Source organism: Podarcis bocagei (genome assembly GCF_964188305.1).
Source record: "Podarcis bocagei genome assembly, chromosome: 12".
In the NCBI taxonomy this organism is placed as follows: Eukaryota; Metazoa; Chordata; class Lepidosauria; order Squamata; family Lacertidae; genus Podarcis; species Podarcis bocagei.
In genome coordinates this window covers 55,612,890-55,640,434 of record NC_138137.1, presented here as the reverse complement: position 1 = coordinate 55,640,434, position 27,545 = coordinate 55,612,890, and the positions used below count along the sequence as shown (strand labels likewise).

The 27,545-nt window shown below is 45.5% G+C and overlaps 1 protein-coding gene across 1 annotated transcript in view; it reads left to right on the top strand.

The window, feature by feature from the left end:
• Window positions 1-27,545, top strand: part of OBSCN (obscurin, cytoskeletal calmodulin and titin-interacting RhoGEF) — a 285,408-nt gene that overhangs the window by 6,776 nt on the left and 251,087 nt on the right. The window contains exons 2-4 of the mRNA XM_081163401.1: window positions 3,996-5,142; window positions 17,455-17,724; window positions 26,612-26,872. Coding sequence (XP_081019527.1) covers window positions 4,005-5,142; window positions 17,455-17,724; window positions 26,612-26,872 — 1,669 coding nt within the window. The 5' untranslated portion in view covers window positions 3,996-4,004. The remainder of the gene's footprint in view (window positions 1-3,995; window positions 5,143-17,454; window positions 17,725-26,611; window positions 26,873-27,545) is intronic.

Here is a 27,545-nt window from a genome sequence, read left to right as displayed (position 1 = left end):
TGCCACTGTATTCTGCTCTGGTCAGACCTCACCTGGAGTACTGTGTCCAGTTCTGGGCACCACAATTCAAGAAGGACACTGACAAACTGGAACGTGTCCAGAAGAGGGCAACCAAAATGGTCAAAGGCCTGAAAACGATGCCTTATGAGGAACGGCTAAGGGAGCTGGGCATGTTTAGCCTGGAGAAGAGGAGGTTAAGGGGTGATATGATAGCCATGTTCAAATATAGAAAAGGATGTCACATAGAGGAGGGAGAAAGGTTGTTTTCTGCTGCTCCAGAGAAGCGGACATGGAGCAATGGATCCAAACTACAAGAAAAAAGATTCCACCTAAACATTAGGAAGAACTTCCTGACAGTAAGAGCTGTTTGACAGTGGAATTTGCTGCCAAGGAGTGTGGTGGAGTCTCCTACTTTGGAGGTCTTTAAGCAGAGGCTTGACAACCATATGTCAGGAGTGCTCTGATGGTGTTTCCTGCTTGGCAGGGGGTTGGACTCGATGGCCCTTGTGGTCTCTTCCAACTCTAGGATTCTATGATTCTATAAACAGCTGCAATGACAAAACCACACTTGAACATGGTGTTTTAAAGTCCAGACCTGTTCCTAGAAACATGGCAAGAAAAGGGTGAGCCCTTAGTTGGCTTTTCAAATCCAGGTACTCTCAGGGGCTTCTAGTGCTGATTTACTTATTTTAAAATATTTTAAAATAAACAAATCATCACTAGGAGCTGCTGATAACCACCCAGTGATCAGGCAGGCAGGGATATGGGGGTGTCCTAGACCTGAGCTGTTAAGGAACATGCAAATTAATACAAGAATCTTGAACATGGCATGGTAAGTAATATATGATGGCTATATTCAAACTCCAGCTTCAGGGAAAGTATGCCTCTGAGCACCAGTTGCTGGGGGATACCAGAAATAATAATAATAATAATAATAATAATAATAATAATAATAATAATAATAATAATAATAATTTTTATTTATATCCCGCCCTCCCCAGCCGAAGCCGGGCTCAGAGCGACTAACAACAATAAAACTAATACAGCATTCTAAAATCAATTCGTTCTAAAATCAGTCCAAAATCAAATTAATGGCAACCATCCACAATATAAAATTTTTGTTAGCGATAACAAATGGGCTCCTTTTGACCCTAGCGGACAATTTCAAACAACATGAAAGAGCATCAGACCACAAAATGAATGATGTCTTGCTTGTGAGATTTTGGCCACTGTGGGAAACACCATACTGAACTAGATGGACTTATGGCCTGATCCATTAGGGGTCCTCTTACGTTTTTCAGTTGCTAAGAATTTAACCATCTCTCGGAGATACAAAAGCTAGTAGTTGCATTTTGTATCTCCAGCACCAGATAGTCGAAATAAAGGCATCGTTTCGCATTGTGATTCATGAACTGATAATAACTGGGTTGAAATGATGAATGGATTTTCAGTAACATAACCAAAGACACAGATTTGGACCCAATGATATCAGTTTCCCACTGAGTTGATTAACTCAGTGCAAACTCCTAATTTGGGAGGGTTAGTCAGACTTTTGGGGTGTGTACTTGCTTTATAGTCTATTTTTGGTGGTATGATGACTTGTCTCAGTCTTCTTGAGAGATGTGCATACAAGTGGTGATTGTGCTTGTGGTTTTTCAGTGTGGGGATGAGGGATACTGCAACTTTTAGTGGACTTGGTTGGGAAAATACAAAGAGCTGAATATATGAAGCACGGTGGTGCCCACTGGATCTTTTGTACTATAACTCCCATCAGCCTCAGCTAGGGATGGGCAGACTTTGGCAGTTTCTCAGTTTCTAATTTTTCTATTCTTCATCCCATTTCTGCATCAATTTGCATTTTTTTTAGAATTCCTCATGAATATTCACCAACATTTTAGTTCAAATTTTGCCTAATATACATTTTTGTATGCAGTTTCCCCTAGTGTAATGCATTTTTGTATGCTATTTTCTCAAACAGGCACACTCCTACATTGTTGTACACATCATTTGGTTGGAGAAGTGCGCTACAAAATTCAGAAATGTGAATTCCAAAGAAGAGCTGTGTTTTGGTTCAAGAAGTTTCAAGAAGTATGAATTTGGGATGTTCCTATTAGAAAGTGAACTGAACCAAAATTCTCTCCCATTTCTAGCCCCTGTCAGTATGGTCAGTGGTTAGGGATGACTTATAGTCCACAGCACTTGGAATAATAATAATAATAATAATAATAATAATAATAATTTATTTGTACCCCGCCCATCTGGCTGGGTTTCCCCAGCCACTCTGGGCGGCTTCCACAAAGACCAAAAATACACTAAAATGTCACACATTAAAAACTTCCCTGAACAGGGCTGCCTTAAGATGCCTTCTGAATGTCAGGTAGTTGTTTATCTCTTTGACATCTGATGGGAGGGCGTTCCACAGGGTGGGTGCCACTACTGAGAAGCCCCTCTGCCTGGTTCCCTGTAGCTTTGCTTCTTGCAATGAGGGAACCGCCAGAAGGCCCTCGGCGCTGGACCTCAGCGTCCGGGCAGAATGATGGGGGTGGAGACGCTCCTTCAGGTATACTGGGCCGAGGCCGTTTAGGGCTTTAAAGGTCAACACCAACACTTTGAATTGTGCTTGGAAACGTACTGGGAGCCCAATGTAGGTCTTTCAAGACCTGTGTTATGTGGTCTCGGCTGCCGCTCCCAGTCACCGGTCTAGCTGCCGCATTCTGGATTAGTTGGAAGACACCCCATTGCCTACCCCGCTTTAAGAGATTGCCAGCCGATGGTCTGTAGGCAACACCTGAGCCAATCTTGTCTGGGCAGCCTCTGGATTGGTCATAACAGGACTGGTCATCATAACATGCAATGTCTTATCCTGCAATTTTCATTTCAGTGGTCAATTTCCAACTGTATTAACAAAAAGTTATCTAGAAATGATTTACCCAAAAAGAAATCCAGAGCATGCCCCCACTTGCTTAATAATAATATTATTATAATTTATTGCTTATACCTTGCCTATCTGCCTGGGTTGCCCCAGCCACTCTGGGCAGCTTCCAACAGAATATAAAAAACATCATGAAACATCAGACATTAAAAACTTCCCGACAGAGCTTTCTTCAGATGTCTTTGGAAAGTCATATAATTGCTTATCTCTTTGACATCTGATGGGAGGAGGGCATTCCCCACAGGGTGGGTGCCAAGGAGACCCTCTGCCAAGTTCACTGTAACTTCACTTCTCACAGTGGGGGAACCGCCAGAACGCCCTTGGAGCTGAACACTGGGGGTGGAAATGCTCCTTCAGGTATACCTTATATGAGATTGATGAATGTTTCCTATTTCCAGTTGTAGTGAAATGGTCATTAGCTTGCTGATGGTGAATGTTTTAGCATCCAACTGTACAGTGGTACCTCTGGTTGCGAATGGGATCTGTTCTGGAGGGCCGTTCACAACCTGAAAAGAACGCAACCCGCGCCTGGGCGTCTGCGCATGTGCGGGTCGCGATTAGCAGCTTCTGCGCATGCACGTGATGTCACTTTGTGCGTCTGTGCATGCACGAGCGGTGAAACCCAGAAGTAACCTGTTCTGTTACTTCTGGGTCGCTGCAGGATGCAACCTGAAAACGTGCAACCTGAAGCAAACGTAACATGAGGTATAACATTGTATATGTATATGTATATGTATATGTATATGTATATGTATATGTATATGTATATGTATATGTATATCCTCCTCAAGTGAATGAAATTTTGTAATTCCGCTCAGACTCTTGACAGATTGGCTTTGAATGTCTTCAGGCTTAACTGCCTGAAGCAATCAGGTGGGGATTCTCTGTAATGGGAGACCAACTTGAAGCTCAGGCGATGCGTTTTTCAAAGCTGGAAACATTATGGTCCAGAAATTCAGGCTTTTTGTGGCTGCTGTGAGATACTTTAATTCTATGGAGGGTTAAAAAAAAGACCTGGCATTGCTCTTACAGTTGCTTCCCCCCCTTTTTTCCCCCTTTCCAGGCCATCAAGATGGATTTCAGCTCCTACAGTGGCGTCCCCAGGTTCCTGACCAGGCCTAAGGCCTTTGTGGTATCCATGGGGAAAGATGCCACACTCAGTTGCCAGATCATTGGAAATCCCATCCCGCTGGTCAGCTGGGAGAAGGATAAACTTCCTATCCAGACAGGGGGAAGATTTAAAATGGTGGAAGACGGCGACCTATATCGTTTAACCATTTATGACTTGAGTCTGGACGACAGCGGTCAATATATCTGCAGGGCCAAGAACTCGATTGGGGAAGCTTTTGCCGCAGTTAGCATCAAAGTTGGGGAGCAGACCACTGTGACAGAATCGGCACCTTATTTCATCCAGAAGCCCACTTCTATCCGAGTCATCATGGGAGAAGACGCCATGTTCAAATGCATTGTCCAGGGTAGCCCACCCCTTTCGGTGAACTGGGAGAAAGACGGGAGGCACCTGGGCGGTCGGTCAGAGTCCAACCGCATCCAGATTGAGACCCAGGGGGAGAAAAATGCCCTCAAGATCCAAAGCACTCGGTTGGTGGACAGCGGGATGTACACTTGCCGTGCAGAGAACCCTCTTGGGGCCACCAGCGCAGCAGCTGCGTTGGTGGTGGACACGCCAGATTCTTACAGCCCAGGTGGCACAAGGCACGCTATAGACGCAGACAGCAGCAAGACCTCTCCTCTGCTCTCACACTTGCAAAAAAGGCGAGAAGAAATCAGGAAGACAGACCTAACCACTGCCGACTCTCTGATCTCCTCGGCATACACCTCCATGGAAGGGCGGTCGAAACTCGGCCTGAGCCTCTCCCTTGACTACGAGAGGGCCGCCAGTTTGACGGCAAAGAGTTTCCGGGGCGATGGTGGTTCTTACTACGGGGTGACGACACGTACTTTCACCGTCACAGAGGGGAAACATGCCAAGATGAGCTGCTACGTGACGGGAGAGCCCAAGCCAGAGATTGTTTGGAAGAAGGATGGCGAAGTCATCCTCGAAGGGCGGAGGCACATCATCTACGAGGATGAGCAGGAGAATTTTGTGCTGAAGATCCTCTTCTGCAAACAGGTTGACAATGGCCTCTACACATGTACGGCTTCCAACCTGGCAGGGCAAACCTACAGCTCTGTGCTGGTCACAGTCAAAGGTGAGTAGCTATGGCTTGGGCTAATGGCATGTACCAGTTCCATTTGTTGTTGTTTTTTGTTTTTAAATCATTTTTATTAAGTTTCCCATTTTAACAATCCAATCAAATCACATTGAATGTTCCAAATTATGCAAGTACATATCAAATAGTCCAAATATTCTGCCTTAATTATAATTTTTTTGTTGGGACTTCCCATGCTTCAAGTTTGGGTGTGTGTGTGTCTCTGATCATCTCATATCTCTTCTGCCTTCAATAGTCTTTCCAATAGTTACTTTAAATCTTCCTGTTGTTAACCTTCCTTCTTTCATGGCCTCTGAGCTGTTTCCACAAGCGAGTTGAAATAAGCAATGATGTGTTTCTGTGTGGATTTTATATGTATGACTCTCCGCTGTTGTTGCAGTATCTCCTCACACGCTGGTGTTTATGCCGAATCCACCCAAAAGTCATTTCGCTGCTGGCAGATGCCATCTTCTCTTGTCCCAGTTCCATTTGGGGTAAATTGGGGTGAGCTCCCGTCGCTCGGTCCCAACTCCTGCCAACCTAGCCATTCGAAAGCACGACAAAGTGCAAGTAGATAAATAGGTACCACTCTGGCGGGAAGGTAAACGGCGTTTCCATGCACTGCTCTGGTTCGCCAGAAGCGGCTAAGTCATGCTGGCCACATGACCCGGAAGCTGTACGCCAGCTCCCTCGGCCAATAAAGCGAGATGAGCGCCGCAACCCCAGAGTCGGCCATGACTGGACCTAATGGTCAGGGGTCCCCTTTACCTTTTTATTGCTGCAGTATGGAGCAAGCCTGATTCACTGCCAGATTTAGGCAGGAATGCTATCGAATACCAGTTGCTGGAAACTGCAGGAGATGAGAGTTGTTCTAGTGCAAGGGTCCTTGGCTCTTCTTATGTTCTTAGATTTGCCAAAGCACTATTTGTTCATGTAGTTCACTTTTGTCCGCACTGTCTGTTAGGACCCTTCCAGGATCTCAGCAGAGATTCTTTCCCATCAAAATTTTAACTGGAGATGCCAGAGAATGCGGGATCCTCTGTATGTCAAGCTTCTGCTCTGATACTAAGTTATGGTACATTTGGCTGCCCCAAGCAACCCCAAATTTTCACCCCCAGAATCCCTGGTAATGTTGCAGAAGGTTCTAGGCCAGGCTTCCTCAACCTCGGCCCTCCAGATGTTTTTGGCCTACAACTCCCATGATCCCTAGCTAGCAGGACCAGTGGTCAGGGATGATGGGATTTGTAGTCTCAAAACATCTGGAAGGCTAAGGTTGAGGAAGCCTGTTCTAGGGTCACATGCTTTCTCACGGGTCCTTCTTCACCACAGCAACCACTTGGTTTGCTTCTGAAGTCAGACTGGTCCCAAACCTGGGATTTTTGCCTTACCTTTCAGTTCATAGTTGGCTTTCTTTCCAGAGCCACCTGGAGCTATTTGTTCTTTAGCACTTTCTGTAGCACAAGTATAAAGGTAAAAGTAAAGGGACCCCTGACCATTAGGTCCAGTCGTGGCCGACTCTGGGGTTGCGGTGCTCATCTCGCTTTACTGGCTGAGGGAGCCGGCGTACAGCTTCCGGGTCATGTGGCCAGCATGACTAAGCCGCTTCTGGCGAACCAGAGCAGCGTACGGAAACGCCATTTACCTTTCTGCCGGAGTGGTACCTATGTATCTACTTGCACTTTGACGTGCTTTCGAACTGCTAGGTTGGCAGGAGCAGGGACCGAGCAACGGGAGCTCACACCGTCGCGGGATTTGAACTGCTGACCTGCTGATCGGCAAGTCCTAGACTCTGTGGTTTAACCCACAGCACCACCCTTGTCCCCTAGCACAAGTATAGGAAGCTACTTAATACTGAGTCAGTCCATTTGTCCCCTTAGCTCAGTATTGTCTACACTGACTGGCAGTGGCTCTCTAGGGTTTTGGGCAGGGGAATCTTCCCTGGTCCTACCTGGAGATGCTGGTGATTGAAGCTGGGACCTTCTGCATGCAAGGCAGATGATCTACCACTGAGCTACAGCCCTTATCAAAGCGTAAGTGTTTTCAGTTTCTGGACTGTCCAGGTTGATTGGGTTGGTCTGGTGAATGAATGTTCCTGCCTCATAGCGGTGGAAAAAGATTGACTCCTGGCCTTCTCAAGCCTGAGATTCTGATGAACAAGTCCATTGCCTTCTTCTTTTTTTAAAGAAAAAAAATTATTCAGAGTTTAAACAAAACATATTATCTTAAAACATATCATCCTTGAATCCCCCCCCAAAAGTAACCCCCCCCCCCGACTTCCCTCACCTCCAATCTCTGGTTTCTCTACAAATGCGATTCTCTGCATGTTACAAAACTGTATAGATCCTTAATTTATCTGACTGGTTATTGTCAGTAAAAAGTTTGTGAGTGTTTATTCAAAACCGGCCAAGGAGTCCAGTTCACTTTGTTGTTTCTTTAAGTACTTTGTAAAAGGTTCCCATTCATCTTTAAAGTCACAGTTATCCTTGTCCTGTAGTTTATATGTCAATTTTGCCAATTCTGCATTGTCCATCAGTTTCTCTCGCCATAGTTCTTTAGTCGGGATTTCCTCATTCTTCCATCCTTGTGCTATTAAGACTCTTGCCGCCGTTGTCGCGTACATGAAGATATTTCCCAGCTTCCTTGGCAGGTCTTAACTCCATTGCCTTCTAAAGCCACCTTAGAATTGAGAGCAGGCATGGCTTGATAAGGCCTTCGGACACAGTACGTCTATCAATGGGACGTTCCAGCAGTGAAGTGGTTTTACTGCTCATCTGCAAAGATTACAGCATTAGGGTGCTGAAGGATCATACAGTCGCTGTGGGTTTGTTTCTCTTGAGAGCTGGCAAGCAAAAGTGCGATACTTAAATCCAGCCTGTCGATGTCCATCAGGTATTGGGCAGGCAGTGACAGAAGGGCTGCAATGGTCTGGCAGCTGTTTGGCAGCCTGTGAACCACGAGCCTCAGGGCCTCCCTCGCCTTCCATGGCAACAGATGTCCCCAGGCACAAACATAGCCTCAAAGAGCAGCAGCCCTTGAAGCCGCCCCCTCACTGAGTGCACTCAGCCTGAGCTGAAAAACAGTACAGGAGGCCTCAGCTCTCTTATGCTTCACCTCAGAAAACACATCTAGATCCTCTAGGGTCCTCTGACAAGGACAGTGTGTCCTCTGGTCACGTCCACAACATGCACCCAAAAGAATAATGGGAACTATAGTTTTCATCTCTCACAGGGCTATAATTCCCAGAACCCTTATCCGAGACCAGGGAGAAGAGTTGGTGGAAGAAGATTGGAGGAAATTTAAATTTTATTTGCAGAAATACTGTAAAATTTTTGAATGCTGATGACATTGAAATGAATTGAAGGGGTTCTAGCAACAAGGTAAAATGTAAGAGGGGATTAATAATAGATAAACTAATAGGATATGAATTTGCTGAACCAAATTTAAAAAGGGATACAAAAAAGGGAGACGTGAGGAAGTCAGGAAAATAAGTTAACTAAAGATGAGAGATTAAGAAAGAGGGAAATTTTGTTTTTCTTTTATATGTGTTTTTTCTTTTTTTTCTTTTTTGTCCTTAATGTTTGTATTTTTGTATTTTGTATTTTTGTATTTTGTATTTGTTTTGCTTTTGTATTTTTCTAAACTTTTCTATCGATAAAACCTAATAAAATATAATAATAATAATAATAATAATAATAATAATAATAATAATAATAATAATAATTCCCAGAACCCTTAACAATCTACGGTTCCCAGGATTTTTTGGGGGGTGGAAATCAGGTGTTTCAAATGCATGGCTGTGGATTTTCAGCAGGAACTGCTTGAGGGACCCAGTCTGGATGTGCTGGTCCCGGGGGTTAACCGAGTGGCGAGGTCCGAGTCCAGTCCGAGGTCGAAGGTGCAATATGGAGGCAGTCCGTCAAAGCTGAAGCTGGGTGCAGGGCAGGGAGTCAGATGAGGTCAGGAGCTCCAGCAGGAAAGCAGGACAGGGTTCAGGCAGGAACTGGCTACCAACAATGTTGCTCCCACAACTTGGGACTGGGCTGGCCGGCTTTTATCTGCCCCGAGGCATAGGGCAGCCCCGATCCTCTGGTGACTCGCCTCTCCTGGCCTGGATGTGAGCGTTCCTCCTGCAGGAACTTAGTTCCCTCCACCTCTCTGTCCTGAGCCTCTGCAGCCCAGGAGAGGCTGGAGGGTTACCGGACCCAGAGGCAACCTCAGCTTCCTCTGACGGGGCTGAGAGTGGAGCACCTGCAGGCATTGGGTCCTCCATCACCTCAGGAGCCAGAGCGGATTCAGCTGGTGTCTGCTCCTGAGGATCTGGCACAGGTGAGGACCCTTCAGGCTCAAGCCCCAGCCCCGGATCAGCTGGTTCTGGAGGAAGGGAATCCTGTGCAGGCTGGGATTCCTCAGGTTCAGCCTCCGAGTTCGAATCCCAGGCCATCACACTGGATTTGGAGCATGTTTCAGATCAGAGTTCCACAGCTTCTTTTTTCTTAGAAGTAAAACTGTCCAGTTTAAGGACACACTTTTTTTTTAAAAAAAGTCTGCACAATGTCATGTGTAGTTTGCTCCTAAGAGATCCAGAGAGATCAAGGACGCCTGTGGCAAATTAGCCCTAGGGGCAGTGTGCATGCATTGCACCTTCTTGTCAAGCTCTTTCCATTTGCAGGCGAAGATACTTGGGTAGCCAGGATGGGGAAGACTGCTGACTTTGGAGGGGTGCTGCCAGTCAGAGGACTGAACTGTAAGGACCGTTTGCGTCATTCAACATAAAGGAACGCTTGGGAACATCAAAAGCTGTCTTATATTGAGTCAGAGCATCGGCACATCTAGCTTAGTATTGTCTACACTGACTGGCAGCACCTCTCCAAGGTTTCAGACAGGGGAGATTCCCAGCCCAACAACAACAACAACAACAACAACAACAACAACAACAACAACAATTTATTTATACCCCGCCCATCTGGCTGGGTTTCCCCAGCCACTCTGGGTGGCTTCCAACAAAAGATTAAAATACAATAGTCTATTAAACTTTAAAAGCTTCCCTAAGCAAGGCTGCCTTCAGATGTCTTCTAAAAGTCTGGTAGTTGTTTTTCTCTTTGACATCTGGTGGGAGGGCGTTCCACAGGGAGGGTGCCACTACCAAGAAGGCCCTCTGCCTAGTTCGCTGTAACTTGGCTTCTCGCAGTGAGGGAACCGCCAGAAGGCCCTCGGCGCTGGACCTCAGTGTCCGGGCAGAACAATGGGGGTGGAGACCTATCTACAGAGGACTCAACCTGGGACTTTTGCATGTGATGCAGATACTTTGCCACATAAGGCTCATCAAGATTTCCTGTAGCACCATGATTTCCACGCACAGGTCCTGGATTTAAAGCCCCATGTCCAAACATGTGGGTTTTTTTGGTCCCGGTGCTCTCTCTGGGAAAACCACATTTTACTGCTGAATTGGAGCAAATGGCAATCTGCAGAAAACTCAGCTGCCATTTGCTGTGATTCAGCAATAAAATGCAACTTTTCTCAGGAAAAGGGCTGAGACAAAAACAAAACAAATCACTCACACACAGGGCTTTAAATCCCAGACCTGTGCCTAGGAATGTGGCACAAAAGGAAGCCTGGATGAGCCCTGAGCTACTGTATATCCTAGGAACCCCTTTAAAATATTGTAGTACCCCAAAAAGCATGATAGTTTAATGAAAACCACTAACCCACAACACACAAGTATAGGTCTACAAGCGATTGCGGCATGTCCCTTCAGCACCGTCACCGACCTTAAACATTTTCCCACATCTGAAGGTAACTTTCAAAAGCCTCAGCAGAAATAGGGGTGTTAATGGCAGACGTTGGCCATAGGTTGGAAAGGTTGGGGTCTTTCCGCTGGCAATGAAGTTTCCTTTCGGGTGAGGGAGAAATAAAATATCCTGCCTTTCATTTAGGATAGATCTCAGCAGCTGTGAGAAAGTGCAGCAAAGGGCTGACAGGACTGGCGTAACGAACGTGGTTATTTTAGCAAAGATGGGAATGTGAAGCTCAAGTCAAAAACAGTGGCCATGTAACCTGGTTTCATATTGCACAGCTTAGAAATCTGGAAAAAGTGTGTGCATAAGTCATGGGTAGGCAAACTAAGGCCTGGGGGCCAGATCCGTCCCAATTGCCTTTGAATCTGGCCCGCGGATGGTCCGGGAATCAGCGTGTTTTTACATGAGTAGAATGTGGTCCTTTTATTTAAAATGCATCTCTGGGTTATTTGTGGGGCATAGGAATTCGTTCACTGCCCCCCATATAGTCTGGCCCCCCACAAGGTCTGAGGGACAGTGGACCGGCCCCCTGCTGAAAAAGTTTGCTGACCCCTGGCATAGGTTGCGAGGCTATCACAAACTGGAAAAATGGGGAAGGTGGGAGCGCCTCCTGCCAGTTTCAAATGCTGAAAATGTGTTTCAATAGCTTACAAAAGTCAAAGTAGTTTTATAACATGTAATGTTTTGATGCCATTCCTTTAAATCAAACGCTCAGCTACTTTGGAAATAGGTGGACTGTAAGTTAAATGAATGGGGACGCAGGTGGCGCTGTGGGTTAAACCACAAAGCCTAGGACTTGCTGATCAGAAGGTCGGCGGTTCGAATCCCCGCGGCGGGGTGAGCTCCCGTTGCTCGGTCCCTGCTCCTGCCAACCTAGCAGTTCGAAAACACATCAAAGTGCAAGTAGATAAATAGGTACCGCTCCGGCGGGAAGGTAAATGGTGTTTCCGTGCGCTGCTCTGGTTCGTCAGAAGTGGCTTAGTCATGCTGGCCACATGACCCGGAAGCTGTACGCCGGCTCCCTCAGCCAATAAAAGGAGACGAGCGCCGCAGCTCCAGAGTCGGTCACGACTGGACCTAATGGTCAGCAGTCCCTTTACCTTTACTAAGTTAAATGAATAGAGATTGAAGGAATAATTGATTTGTTCAAATGGAGTGATTTGATCATCACTAGCACTGCCATTTTATCTGTTTGCCGCCTTTCCATAATTAAAACTATCCTCATGCCACCCAAGTCTGCTGTTGGGGGAAACATGATATCTTTCTTCTCCTCAATTGCACCAGTGCTTTGCCCAGTTTATAAAGCACCCTAAACCTGGCAAGAACTCAGTTCTCTATTTGATCCACCAGAATTTCAAAAATATGATGTGGGTTTTGGCAACCTGGAAGATTTTCCCTATTGTTTATGATCCAAAACTTAGTTTATGACCCACCACCCAATTAAAGAGTGCAACAACACTCAATAGCATTCCTCACAGTGCTTCCAAGAGATAAATTCTGCATGGATCCCTCCTGATGGCTGGTGTACAAGATTGGACTTTTGCCTAGAGTGCTTCTGTCCTTGTGCCGAGATCATTGTCAACAAACAGCACTGCTTGCTTTTATAATCTTAACCACGCAGAACATAATGCCATCTACCTCCAGAAACAGTTTTGACATCACAGTCAAAGAGATTTACAAAGGAGGAGCTGTCATCGTCATGTGCTAGTTGGATTACATATGGGAGGTTAACGGGCAACTTTCCAGCACCACCATCATTCTGCAAACCAGTATCCTTGGGCCTTCTCTACCAATTACATTTATATCATCTGACTCTGCCTATCAGCAATACAGCTCTATGGTCCTAACGCCTTCACATGCTAACTAGCAGGAATATGCATTGTTAGATGTTGTTCATTGTGTAAGAGAACCAGTTGACACAAACCAGGTATTAAAAATGTGAAGAATTCAGTAGGGAAACATTTCAGCCTCTCCAGTTCAACAAAAAAAGTTTTTAAAGGGTGCCTCCACCATGAAGCCACTGCTGGAATCCATTAGCAAATTGAATACTGTGGGTTCTGGGAGTGCTTGGCTCTCCACTGGAAGAAATTGCCCCTACTTTATTTACTTGCTTGCTTTTAAGTTTTTTTCATATACTGCTTTCTGTCAAAAATGAGTCCAAAGCTGTTAACATAAAGTAAGCAACAATAAAAACAGAATCCATAAAATATGAAATGAACATATAACAAGAACGACAATAATCAGTAACAACTTGAGTTCCAGTACGAAAAGAGACGCAAGCAAAATCAGAGTTGACCTCCAAGGGCTCTAGAAGACAGATGGGTTTCCACTTTGCAGCAAAACTCCAACAATGTTGTGGTCACTTAGGCCTCCAAGTGGAAGAAGACCCACAACTGGGGTGCCATCAAATTCCAAACCATAATAATATATATATTTTAACTGCAAGCCTGTAGAAAGCAAGACTTCCATAGGCAAAAGTTGCAAACTAATTTTCTCCCAGATGCGTGAGCTAGTTCAGTTTTGTATGATAAATTGATATGGTTTTGTTGGTTCTTACGGTAAAGTGTTTAGCCTTGGTGGAGAAGGGGAAGCATCAGGGGGAAAAATATCGGGGAGTCACAGAACAGGCAAATTATATTTCTAGGTGTGCAAGCTACAGTAGATCTCTGAAAGAAAAACAACAGTATACTTTAGTGACAGGAATCCAGTGATGTGGAGAGGAAGGGCTTTGGCACCACTAGTTCAGTTGAGCCATGTTTGCAGGGCATGTATCTTAGGAGAACGTATTTTTCCACATGCAAGGGCATTTTCTGTAGGAAAGCATTCAGGGATGCGATCTGCCAAGAAGTTTCAAGCGGTCCTGTTCCAGGATGACGGTACCACATGATCTTTTGGGGATGTGTAGACCAGCCCTTGATTTAGAATGCAGCGCATTCATCTCTGAAGTAACCGACTGTTTGAATACTCAAAGTATTCCAAACAGAGGGAAGAACAAAGGAATGTCATTTGTCATGCTGGCAGTACTGTGTGCTGTTCCAAACAGGTGTTCTTGTCATGCAGTTGGCAATGATTTATAACCTTCACGCCCACTACCAACCCTCTTGGAGGGCATCAGGAGTGGCACAACTCGCTTCTGACCTTTAAACATTCAGGAGGAGGAAATCGGGGATGGGGGGAGAGATAATAAACCCCAAAGAAGTGGAACTGCAAGTTGACACTGAGGCTGCATGCACACGATACCTTTTACAGCCAAGCTACACTTTCCAGAATGGTTTACCAGTCTATCCTGCTTCCTAGAGAACTGTGGGAATTGTAGTTCTGTGAGGGTAACAGGAGTCTTCTAACAACCCCTCAGGACCTTTAACTGCAGTTCTCAGAATTCTTGGGGGAAACCATGACTGTTTAAAGTGGTACCGTAATGCTTTAAATGCCTAGTGCAGATGCAGCCTCAGTTGATTATCTGTATGAGTTTGCAGTCCGCTTGTTCATCCACCATGACAACGTAGTGTGTGCACGCTCAGAGGATGACCTCCAAACCACCCTATCTTCACAGAAGCTTACGAAAAGCTTGGCCTGTCGCTCAACATCCAAAAAACCAAAGTGCTGCACCAACAAGTACAAAACAAGCCCTCTGCAGCGCCACAAATACAAATCAATGGTGTAACGTTGAAAAATGTCAATCACTTCTCCTACCTAGGCAGTTATTTTTCCACAAGGGTCAACACTGATGCCGAAATCCAGCATCACCTGAACTCTGTGAGTGCGGCTTTCTCCCGATTGAAGTGCAGAGTTTTTTGAGGACCGGGACATTCGCAGGGAAACAAAAATGCTTGTTTACAAAGCTATTGTACTACCAACCTTACTATATGCTTGTGAAACATGGACCACTTATAAACACCACCTCCAACTCCTCGAAAGTTTCCATCAGTGGTGTCTCTGAAAAATCTTACATATCACTTGGGAAGACAGGCAAACTAGAATCATAGAATCCTAGAGTTGGAAGAGACCACAAGGGCCATCGAGTCCAACCCCCTGCCAAGCAGGAAACACCATCAGAGCACTCTAATATCAGTGTACTGGAAGAAGCAAAGATCACCAGTGTGGAAGCAATGATTCTTCAACACCAACTTTGTTGGACTGGTCATGTTTTGTGGATGCCTGATTATTGTCTTCCAAAGCAATTTCTCTATTCCGAACTTAAAAATGGAAAGTGTAATGCTGGTGGTCAACAAAAGAGGTTTAAAGGCTCTCAAGGCAAATCTAAAAAAAAGTAGTATAAACATCAACAACTGGGAAACACTGGCCTGCAAGCGCTCCAGTTGGAGAACAGCCTTTACTGAAGGTGTCATGGGCTTTGAAGACACTCAAACTCAGGACGCAAGGGAGAAACGGGCTAAGAGGAAGGCATGCTTGGCAAATCCACACCGTGATCAACTCCCACCTGGAAACCAAAGTCCCCACTGTGGAAGGACCTGTGGATCCAGAATTGTCCTCCACAGGACTCACTGTTAAGACCGTGTTTATGGAAGACAATCTTACTCGGCTATGAGGGATCGCCAAAGAAGAAGGTGGTGGTGAGGAGTGGAAGATGCCTTTGCCTTCTTGCTCATTGGCTCTCTGCCTGGAAGCAGGTGGTAGCAATGATATGGAAAAAGAGGAGCAGGAGGAGCTGGTGATAACTGGGAAGCAGTGTAGCACGGTGGTAGAAGTGCTGGATTAGGATGTGGTCTAAATCTCCACTTGGCCATGAAGCTCACTGCTGACCTTGGGCTAGTCACCAATTCTCAGCCTAACTGACCTCATAAGGTGGTTGCGAGGATAACATGGGAAGGGAGGGAGGGGAGTACCATCAACTCCCTGCAGGAAAGGTGGGATATCTATGTAACAATAATGAAATAAAAATAGTGTTGGTGAGGAGGCTGCCTTAGCCAAATGCCATGTTTGTTGTGGTCCAGTACTAGCTTGTTAGGGATGCAAGTGGCACTGTGGTCTAAATCACAGAGCCTAGGACTTGCCGATCAGGAGGTTGGTGGTTCGAATCCCCTCGACAGGGTGAGCTCCCGTTGCTCGGTCCCTGCTCCTGCCCACCTAGCAGTTCGAAAGCACATCAAAGTGCAAGTAGATAAATAGGTACCGCTCTGGCGGGAAGGTAAACGGCATTTCCGTGCACTGTTCTGGTTCGCCAGAGGCAACTTAGTCATGCTGGCCACATGACCCGGAATCTGTACGCCGGCTCCCTCGGCCAATAAAGCGAGATGAGCGCCGCAACCCCAGAGTCGGCCACAACTGGACCTAATGGTCAGGGGTCCCTTTACCTTTACTAGCTTGCTGTACATTGGCATAACATTTCTAAAAAGGCGCTGCATCAGTTTACAGAATCAGGCTGTATGTTATGAACCAGGGGTGAGGTTTCAACCTGAGGGCCACACTCCCTTCTGGACAAGCTTCTGCAGGGGCCGCATCTCACTGGTGGGCAGGACCAGAAGCAAAAACGAATGGCGAAAGAAATGCAAATCTTACCTTTCTGCAATAGGCTGATATCTGCACACAATCTCCCCACTCCTTACTCCATCTCGGCAAGGAAAATGCATTATTTTAAAATATTGTTTTTATTGGAAATTTCAATACAATGGTTTTATAAAAAATACACCATCCACATTATTTTATTCCCCCCTCTATTCCCCCCCTCCTCTAAACAAAAAAACCCAACCTCCCACCCCCGGACTTCCCTCAGCTCCTTTCTCTCGTTTCTCAACACATATTTCTATCTGCATGTTATAAAATTGTAAAGATCCTCAAGTTGTCTATCTATATATTACAATAAACAGTTTGTGAATGTTTATTCAAAACCTGACAAGTCCAGTTCATTTTGTTGCTTCTTTAAATACTTCATAAAAGGTTCCCATTCTTCTTTAAAGTCACAGTTATCCTTGTTACGTAGTTTGTGTGTTGATTCCGCCAATTCCGCATAGTCCATCAGTTTCTCTCGCCATAGTTATTTCATCGGGATTTCCTCATTCTTCCATCCGTGTGCTGTTAAGACTCTTGCCGCCGTTGTCGCATACATAAAGATATTTTTTAGTTTCTTTGGCGGGTCTTTTCCCACTATCCCTAATAAGAAAGCTTCAGGCTTTTTCCACAAATGTTAAATGGAACATTTTCTTTAGCTCATTGTATATCATTTCCCAAAACATTTTGATTTTACTGCAGTCCCACCACATATGGTAAAAAGTCCCAAGCAAAATGCATTATCAGGGTTCAGGGACACAGTCTAGCCAGGCAAAAACACTCAAAGAGGACACAAAGCAGGGCTTGGAGGAACATGATAGGAGAGAGCGTGTGGTCTTGGGAGCATCGTAAGGGCCACATAGAGAGGCTTGGAGGGCCACATTCAGCTCCTGGGCCCAAGGTCTCCTGTTGTTAACTATTTCATCATAGTGTATTCAGAGCAATCCTTACCTGGCTCTGTTATGCTCTTGTGTTCCCATACTTATTGCTTCTTTTCCTTGTTCCCAAGAACCGAGAATACCTTTCAAGATGAAACTTAGAGACCTGGAAGTTCGGGAGAAGGAATCTGCTTCCTTCCAGTGTGAGGTGCCCGTTCCCAGCACAGAAACCACCTGGTTCAAAGAGGAGACAAAACTCCAGCAGAGCCAAAAGTACAACATTGAGGAAGAAGGCACGTATCGGAAGCTTACAGTCCAGAACGTTACCATGGATGACGATGCTGTCTATATATGCGAAATGAAAGAGGGAAGCAGAACCATTGCAGAATTAAGTGTCCAAGGTAAGTGAAAATGAAGCACATGAAATGCATTTTTCCTTAGGGAGCTTCTAATGCAGGCATCCCCAACCTGCGGCCCTCCAGATGTTTTGGCCTACAACTCCCATGACCCCTAGCTAACAGGACCAGTGGTCAGGGATGATGGGAATTGTAGTCCAAAACATCTGGAGGGCCGAAGGTTGGGGATTCCTGTTCTAATGCAAGTTGTGAATCTGGCAGCACTCATTCGTGATTTGTTTAAATTTATATCCTGCTCTTCATCCCAAAGGAGGATGGTCTACAAACCATCTAAGAACATTTATAGTTGAGAAGAGTTGGCAATAAGGAGTCAGAAATTTTTGTGAAGAAGGCCCGTGTGGAAAAGCAACAGACCCTCCAAGTGTCCCTGTTCTCCAGGGACATCACTGATTTAGAGAAGCCGCCCCAGTTTCTGATTTGATTCTGGAATGTCCCACTTTTCCTTAGGATGTCTCTATTTTCATTGGAGAAATGTTGGAGGGTATGCCTTACAAAAACATTGCATCCTGCAGGTTGAAGACATGCAATAACATGTACATACATAATAAAACCCCAGGGAGCACTTCCGATAGGCAAATACACTTTTATTTATTTATTTATTTTGCAAATCCCTAAACAGCCTGTGGCCATCAAAGCAGTGTACACACGCACGCACGCACACAAGCACGCACGCACGCGCGCACACACACACACACACACACTGCAAATAATGTGAATTCTGAAAACAATTAAAATCATTTCTACAAATTCTAAAAAAAATATTTAAACCATTCCTACAGGTGTACAGTTAAGATTTTTTAAAATGACTTGGTCACACCTCAGGGAAAGCTTTCTCAAACCAAAACATTTTGAGACAGTGTGCCTTGCACCACAGAAACTGAAGTAGAGAAGAAGTCTCTCTGTGTGGTGGGTAACTCTGCCCCTGCCTTCCCCAGCGGCAAGGTATGAAATACATGTTCATCTCATTTCACACATGCTGAATCTTGCAGGATAAGCTGCAAGCTTGTAGAGAGGAAGCAGCAGCAGCAGCAGCAGCAGAGAAAGGGTTAATCTCCCTCTTTCTCCAGTGAAATCACCCTCTCCCCAAGCACATTTGCCTGTTTCAAGCGCCCTTGAGGGTTGTAACACACATGACATGTAACGTTCTGCCTTCACATTGTATTTGGTTATGAAACGCTAATCCCCCTTTTTAGTTTTCAATTTATATTCCCTAATTTTAAGATAGCTCTCTGCACTCTTGCACTCTCTGAATAAGCACAATGCGTTCAGCTCAGATATTATTATTCTGTCTTATTTCAGTATGTCTTATTCCAGAAAGAATAACCCCCCATGCTATTCCAAACTATTATCTTGTGGCGTCCTGCCTTTCATATTTGTTTTGCTGCTGATAATTTATTCAAATTCGTTTCCCATGATTTATCTAAATGGCCCTTCATTTTAAGAGTGAATATTGGTTTCTGCTATCGTGCATTGCCATAACCGGTCTAGTGTTTGCAATCACATTTGATATCCCCTACGACGCGGGTGGCGCTGTGGTCTAAACCACTAAGCCTAGGGCTTGCCGATCAGAAGGTCGCTGGTTTGAATCCCCACGACTGGGTGAGCTCCCGTTGCTCGGTCCCTGCTCCTGCCAACCTAGCAGTTCAAAAGCACGTCAATCTGCAAGTAGATAAATAGGTACCACTCCGGCGGGAAGGTAAGCGGCATTTCTGTGTGCTGCTCTGGTTTGCCAGAAGCGGCTTAGTCATGCTGGCCACATGACCTGGAAGCTATCTGCGGACAAAGGCCAGCTCCCTCAGCCTATAGAGTGAGATGAGCGCGCAACCCCAGAGTCGTCTGTGACTGGACCTAACGATCAGGGGTACCTTTACCTTTACCTTTACGATCCCCACAGACACAACACTTTAAATAAATCTATTCACACGCATTCAGATAAGAGCCGTCAAGAGCTATCAAGTGATCATAGAATCATAGAATCATAGAGTTGGAAGAGACCACAAGGGCCATTGAGTCCAACCCCCTGCCAAGCAGGAAACACCATCAGAGCACTCCTGACATATGGTTGTCAAGCCTCTGCTTAAAGACCTCCAAAGGAGGAGACTCCACCACACTCCTTGGCAGCAAATCCCACTGTCGAACAGCTCTTACTGTCAGGAAGTTCTTCCTAATGTTTAGGTGGAATCTTCTTTCTTGTCGTTTGGATCCATTGCTCCGTGTCCGCTTCTCTGGAGCAGCAGAAAACAACCTTTCTCCCTCCTCTATGTGACATCCTTTTATATATTTGAACATGGCTATCATATCACCCCTTAACCTCCTCTTCTCCAGGCTAAACATGCCCAGCTCCCTTAGCCGTTCCTCATAAGGCATCGTTTCCAGGCCTTTGACCATTTTGGTTGCCCTCCTCTGGACACGTTCCAGTTTGTCAGTGTCCTTCTTGAATTGTGGTGCCCAGAACTGGACACAGTACTCCAGGTGAGGTCTGACCAGAGCAGAATACAGTGGCACTATTACTTCCCTTGATCTAGATGCTATACTCCTATTGATGCAGCCCAGAATTGCATTGGCTTTTTTAGTGATGAATGCCCATGTCTGAATGAGCTTTTAGATGGAAACCTTACTGCTTCTTAGTGGTAGACTGCGTTTGACAAAAATGGAAAACTGTGATAACAAGGAGCTAGTGGTGCACCAATAAAGTTGTTAGCTCATTTGCAAAGCTAAGCAGGGTCCAGTATGGTTTCAAATTGGATGGGCAGCCATGTGTTGAAATTCCTGCATTGTGTGTTCAGACCCAGTAACCTCCCCCCTAAATAAATTCACACTTGACTCAAATTTTGCTTTTGGTTTTTGGCAGAATTTAGGCCACAACTTTATCGATTACAGAAAGTGACTGGTTGCATAGGCTCTGGTTCGACTAGCTCCCTGCACCGTGGCAGGTAGCGCTGACCCAGGACACCAGCATAGGTCAGCCAAAGGTGAACACCTGGATAAGCGGAAAGCCGGGAACAGGCTATCTCCGCCACCCAAATGTCCTCCTGGACTCAGGCACAGGCACAACCCCCTCAAAGGGGTTGACCAAACAATCGAGTCCCTGGATTCCTTTAATGGAATACCCTTCACATAGGGATGGCGAGAGTGTTCTCCCATCCCTATCACCTGAACCAGAGCCTATCTGCAACCTTACAAGTTGTGATGATTTGCTATGCGGCAGGCGAAACCCAAATGGCACCAGCCAATCAGCCAAGTGGGGAAAATTCCTGCCGTGCCCCTGTCCCAACGACAGACAACACATGACAGCACAGCAAGGTCAAGCGCAAAGCCCTAAAAGCAGGGAGAGGTGGGCGGGTGTTCCGAATGCAAGCTCCAAAAGAGGAAGCTCTGGGTCACATGCATAAATAGATCCCTCGAACCATTTGGACTGCGTCCCATTGGCCAGATTGCACCCAGCTTCGAGGGACCTACCAATCGGGTGTTGCGGCTGACAAATAGTACCCACCCACAACACAGGGTGTTGGTTTTCCAGGTCTCACCGAAATACGTGCCCTTTTTTAAGGGAGGACCCAATTTGCAGGGGGTTGGATGAAATGAACTTTGGGTTCCCTTCCAGCCCGACAATTCTATGGTTCTGTGATATTATGAACCCACAGTGCTGCAGTGGCAAAACTAGCTGTGTGTTGTTCCATTATCTCTCCTTTCGCACCCTCAAGAGTCAACGTTGTCACATTAAGTGCTTCTCATGCCTCCTCCCCCTCTTTGAAATGTGAAAACTTCCACCATCCTACATGCTGGGAGTGGCTAGCCAAATGTTTCCAGGCCTTGCACTTGGAGAGAGAATACGAAGTGGATGCTGTGTGGGCGTAGGAAGGGATTTATGGCTCTTCTGTGTCACACTGTTGCACGAGCAGCTGAGCAGGACCTGTAAAAGCCAGCTCCTGAGGTACAAAGCTGGTCATTTGTGGAGCACTAGGTGGGACGCGGGTGGCACTGTGGGTTAAACCACAGAACCTAGGACTTGCCGATCAGAAGGTCAGTGGTTTGAATACCCACAACGGGGTGAGTTCTCGTTGCTCTGTCCCTGCTCCTGCCAACCTAGCCGTTCGAAAGCACATCAAAGTGCAAGTAGATAAATAGGTACCGCTCCGGTGGGAAGGTAAACGGCATTTCCATTCGCTGTTCTGGTTCTCCAGATGCGGCTTAGTCATGCTGGCCACATGACCCGGAAGCTGTACGCCGGCTCCCTGGCCAATAAAGCGAGATGAGCACCACAACCCCAGAGTCGGCCACAACTGGATCTAATGGTCAGGGGTCCCTTTACCTTTACCTAGGAGGGCAGCAGTGGTTGGCCTGGTAGCTCTTGGTTTGGCTTCTGCAGACAATGGGTGGAGAGTGCTCCAGTATGGGAGCCAAATGCAGCTCTAAATGGCCCTTGAGACTCTTTTGTATTTGTGCCTGGATTTGACTAGTTTTTCTGCTGATATAATTAATTGCCATTACTTTGTTACACCATGCTTCTAACGATAGATATTTGGAGTTCTTCCAACATTTCACAACTGTTAACCCACTGCAAACAAACAAGCAAGCAAGCAAGCAAGCAAGCAAGCAAGCAAACAAACAAACAAACAAACGGAATGTTGACATATTGGCCAGGTGGAACCACAGGCAGCTTCCACTTCCATGCCCCTTGAAATTCTCAGACGTTCCTAGCTATGACTGCAGGTGGAGACTTACAAACACCTGTGCGTTGTTGCGCTGCCTTTTCTCAAATGATCTTTAGAGCATGGCACAGGGAGTGTTGATGAGAGTGTGTAAGGGAGTGGGGCCTAGTCTAGTTGTGAAGCCTCCTAGGATACCTGCTGCACCTTCATCATCATCATCATCATCATCATCATCATCATCATCATTTCTTATTTATACCCCGCCCATCTGGCTGGGCTTCCCCAGCCACTCTGGGCGGCTTCCAACAAAATATTAAAATACCGTAATGCATCAAACATTAGAAGCTTCCCTAAACAGGGCTGCCTTCAGATGTCGTCAAAAAGTCTGGTAGTTGTTGTTCTCTTCGACATCTGGTGGGAGGGCGTTCCACAGGGCAGTGCCACTACCGAGAAGGCCCTCTGCCTGGTTCCCTGTAACTTTGCTTCTCGCAGCGAGGGAACCGCCAGAAGGCCTTCGGTGCTGGACCTCAATGTCTGCGTAGAACGATGGAGGTGGAGACGCTCCTTCGGATAAACTGCATTTTGTACCTCCTGAATCTGTTAGGGTGGGGTGCTTAGCTTATGGTACTCCATATGTTTCTGCATTACAGCTCCCATCATCTCCGGCAGTTGGCTGCTCCCATGGGGGCCAGTGGGAGCTGGAGTCCAGCAGCACCTAGAAGGTTACAGGTTCCCCACCTGTGATCTTAGAAGGGGCATCCCCCTCTCTCATGAGATGTAGGCTCTTCTAAACAGAGACATTCTTAAAAAATAATAATTAGATTTTCCACAATTATAACAAAAACCACAGAGCAGAATGACACACAAAACCAGAAAAAAGAAAAGAAAAATACATCAATGAACGAAAGAAAAAAGGAACAATAAACAGATAAACAATAACAACAAACTTAATTCTTTACAAATCCAACCTTTTAAACATCTTGGCTGACTTCCTCAAGTCCCTCCCGTCTGAGTTTCCTTGTAGTTAAAAGTAACAGCTTTCCAATATCATTATTAAACTAAAACAATTTCCAATTATAATCCATCTTATTCACTTTTCTTAACATTCTAAATCCCATTTATTTAATTATAACTTAGTTTAATCCTAGGCCTATTTGTTTCTTTCAAGTAATTTCTAATTTTTTATATTAAAATGTAATGGGAATTGGGGTTGCTCGTGTGTAAAGGGCGCTGAAGCTCTAGGCAACGTTGCCTGGCTAAACCTTTCCCTGGCTGGACAGCCCTTTCTCCATGACTGTGTCAGTCACTGGCAGAATCCGTCAGTGGGCGTTTCCTGAACTTCTTCCAACATAAAAATTCCTTGACGCCCAGTCTCCGCCTAGCCTCCCTGCGCGGAAGTTTCCTGCACAGAGTAGGCGTAGCCAGCGGAGGTCCTGGACTCTCCCAGCTGGTCTCTGTGGAAGAGTCTTGGAGCCCTCTCTCCGAAGTCCTTCCCTGATCCCCTTCCTCCCCGGTGTCACGCTGATTACCTTCCCCAAAGGGAGTGTTCTCTCTCCCTCTACTGGTCCCTTCTCCTGCATGGTCTGCGAGCCTTACCTCCACTCTTGGCTCCAATGGCAGTTCCCTGACATAAAACAGAGATGTTCTTCCATCTTGTGCATGCAGTAGGGAACGCCACATCTTAGATCAGGGATGGAGAACTTGTGGCTTTCTAGATGTTTCTTGGTTGAAGCTCCCACCATCTCTGACTGTTGGGTATGCTGACCGGGGCCAATGGAAGTTGGAGCCCAGCAACAACTGAAGGGCCACAAGTTGGCTACCCTGGGTGCAAGATGCAGCTGAGGAAATGGAGGGATGAAGGGAGGCAGGGGAACGTTGGACAGAAATGCACAATCTGTCCTGCAAGCCCCAAGTTAATGCCAGTGGCTTGTTTGCTCCAGCCAAAGGTCAGGCAGGGTCTTCTAAAGCAATTTTTTGTAATGCTAGCCTTGATATTGATTGCACTATTTGCTGAGTATATTAAGAGCAGAGGGGTAATCCAGTGTACAGTTGCCTGCATAGTTTCTGTGTCGCACCCAGCTTGCCTTAGCAAGCAACTGATAGGATGGTCGTTGCATTTCTACCCCCAGAGACTTCTTTGCAAACAAGAACAACATGGCCACTTTCGCAAGCAGCTGCTACCTCTCTCCGCTGTAACAGACGTGGACTTGGCTGGCTGCTTCATGCACTGGCCTGTACGGCAAGAACAGAACAGCTCCTTCTTCCAGCTGTTGCTTACAGAGAGTTTGCTCGGTTCTGGAGTGAGAGACAACCGCAGTACACACCTTTGTTAATTTATTTCATTTTCATCCCTCCCTTCCTCTAAAGGAAGGTGGGGGAACTTTTCTGCATCATGGGCCGCATTCTGATCTAGGCAGCCTTCCAGGGGCCACATACCAGTGGTGGGTGGGGCCAGAGGCAAAAGTGTGCAGAGGGACACATGTAAATTTAACTCTTGAACAGTAGATTATTTTCTACACACACAGAGAGATGTCCCTCCATGTCCTGCACTCTGAGAAGCAAGAGGCATTGTTGTTGTTGTTGTTGTTGTTGTTGTTGTTGTTGTTGTTGTTGTTGTTGTTGTTGTTGTTTAGTCATGTCCGACTCTTCGTGACCCCATGGACCAGAGCACGCCAGGCACTCCTGTCTTCCACTGCCTCCCGCAGTTTGGTCCAACTTATGCTGGTAGCTTCAAGAACACGGTCCAACCATCTCGTCCTCTGTCATCCCCTTCTCCTTGTGCCCTCCATCTTTCCCAACATCAGGGTCTTTTCCAGGGAGTCCTCTCTTTTCATGAGGTGGCCAAAGTATTGGAGCCTCAGCTTCAGGATCTGTCCTTCCAGTGAGCACTCAGGGCTGATTTCCTTCAGAATGGATCGGTTTGATCTTCTTGCAGTCCGTGGGACTCTCAAGAGTCTCCTCCAGTGCCATAATTCAAAAGCATCAATTCTTTGGCGATCAGCCTTCTTTATGGTCCATTTAACACAGGCGCGGCGGGGATCTCCCAGCTGCTCCAGGACCAATGCCTAAGCCAATATCGCTCATCACTTGTAACCAATAAAGTTGTGGCCGTATTTAGCCCATTAACCTTAAATATCTGTGTCATGTGTCTTTATTTCCACTGGGGGGAGAAGGGAACTCGCCATGCAATGGGGCTAGCTTTACAACTGGGTGATTCGAGAGCAAATCAAGCTTAAGCCAATCCTATATCCACTTACCTGGCGAGTAAGCCCCATTGAAATCAGTAGGACTTGCTTCTGAGTAGATGTGTAGAAAGTTTAAGAACTTTTAAAGAAAGCTCAGTCATTACAGAGGCAGGTGAATCGCACCCATTACTGGAAATAAGACCAGGCTTTCCAAGGCACCTTTGAAGTAGTACCTGATACCATGAACCTAGTCTGTGTTTGTGAAAGATATAGACGTGTGTGTGTATGCATCTATGTATGAAACAAAGACACAAATATGTGTACAGTATTGGCGTTATTGACATAAACTACATAAGACACACAGTTAACATTTTCCATATACAGATGAAACTCGAAAAATTAGAATATCGTGGAAAAGTTCCTTTATTTCCATAATTCAACTTGAAAGGTGAAACTAATATATGAGATAGACTCATGACATGCAAAGCGAGATATGTCAAGCCTTGATGTGTTATCATTGCGTTGATCATGGCGTACAGCTTATGAAAACCCCAAATTAACAATCTCAGAAAATTAGAATATTCAAGAAAATCAGCAAAACAAGGATTGGACCTCTGAGAAGTAGAAGCTTATCTCACTTTGCATGTCATGAGTCGATCTCATATATTAGTTTCACCTTTTAAGTTGAATTACTGAAATAAAGGAACTTTTCCACGATATTCTAATTTTTTGAGTTTCACCTGTATTTTAAATTGCAAATCCTCACATCAATGTGGTCTTGGTTATTCACTACATTTCTCTGATTTCCCTACGTGCTAACAAAATCTCCCTCTGTCACTTCGCTAGTAATAATAGAAATAGTTATGTAGGATTCACCTCTGTAATTTATGTGCACAGAGTTTTAAATCTCTACGAATTAGAGAAAGTGATTTAAGCAATGTTATATCTTTTAGGTCCTTGTATTTAAATGTTCCGCTAATTTTTTTTTTATTATTATTAAAAATAATTTCTTTAAAAATCTCCACCCCGCCAAAGGGAATATTATCAAGAAACTGCCAAGGAAGACTGCAGTCAGCATAAATGACACAGCGATATTCTGCGTGGAGCTGGAAAACAAGTGCCAGAAATTCCGGTGGCTAAAGAACAAGGAAGAACTGAAGCCCAACAGCAGAATTGCCATCACTTCATCCGGCAAAGAGCACAGTTTGATAATCCGAGATTGTAAAATGGAGGACTCGGCAGAGATCGTGTTTGTGGCCGACGAGTGTAGAACGTCCACCCAGTTTACTGTGTCTGGTGAGCTGTTCTCTCTTCCTCGATGTGAAACCCACAGAGTATGGTTGCTCTGAAGCTTATGGTATAATAGGCCAGCACTTGGATGAGGAAAATGGCTATGGTTAGCTTTAAGTCTTAGGTTCCAGGGCTTCTCAAGGGATGAAGCTGACCCTCTTGTGGAGGGACTGGAACACAAGCAGATCTCCTGAATAATAAAAGTTTCAGCTAGCTGTTTGAAGCAGCAAGGTGGAGCACTTCTCCACCAGTCCATCTGTTTAATATACCGTATTTTTCGCTCTATAAGACGCACCAGACCATAAGACGCACCTAGTTTTTGGAGGAGGAAAACAAGAAAAAAAAATTTTTGAATCCCAGAAGCCAGAACAGCAAGAGCGATCGCTGCGCAGCGAAAGCAGCAACCCCTCTTGCTGTTCTGGCTTCTGGGATAGCTGCGCAGCCTCCATTCGCTCCATAAGACGCACACACATTTCCCCTTACTTTTTAGGAGGGAAAAAGTAAGACTTATAGAGCAAAAAATACGGTATTTGTGAAAAGAATATATAAAAATGCACTATGGAAAATTGCTTTCAAAACATGCATATTAGTCAAAACTGCATCCAAATATTTCTTATGAGAAATTTGCTGCTGAATTTTAATGAGGATTTTGAAAAACTGCAAATTGCTGCGATTCCTA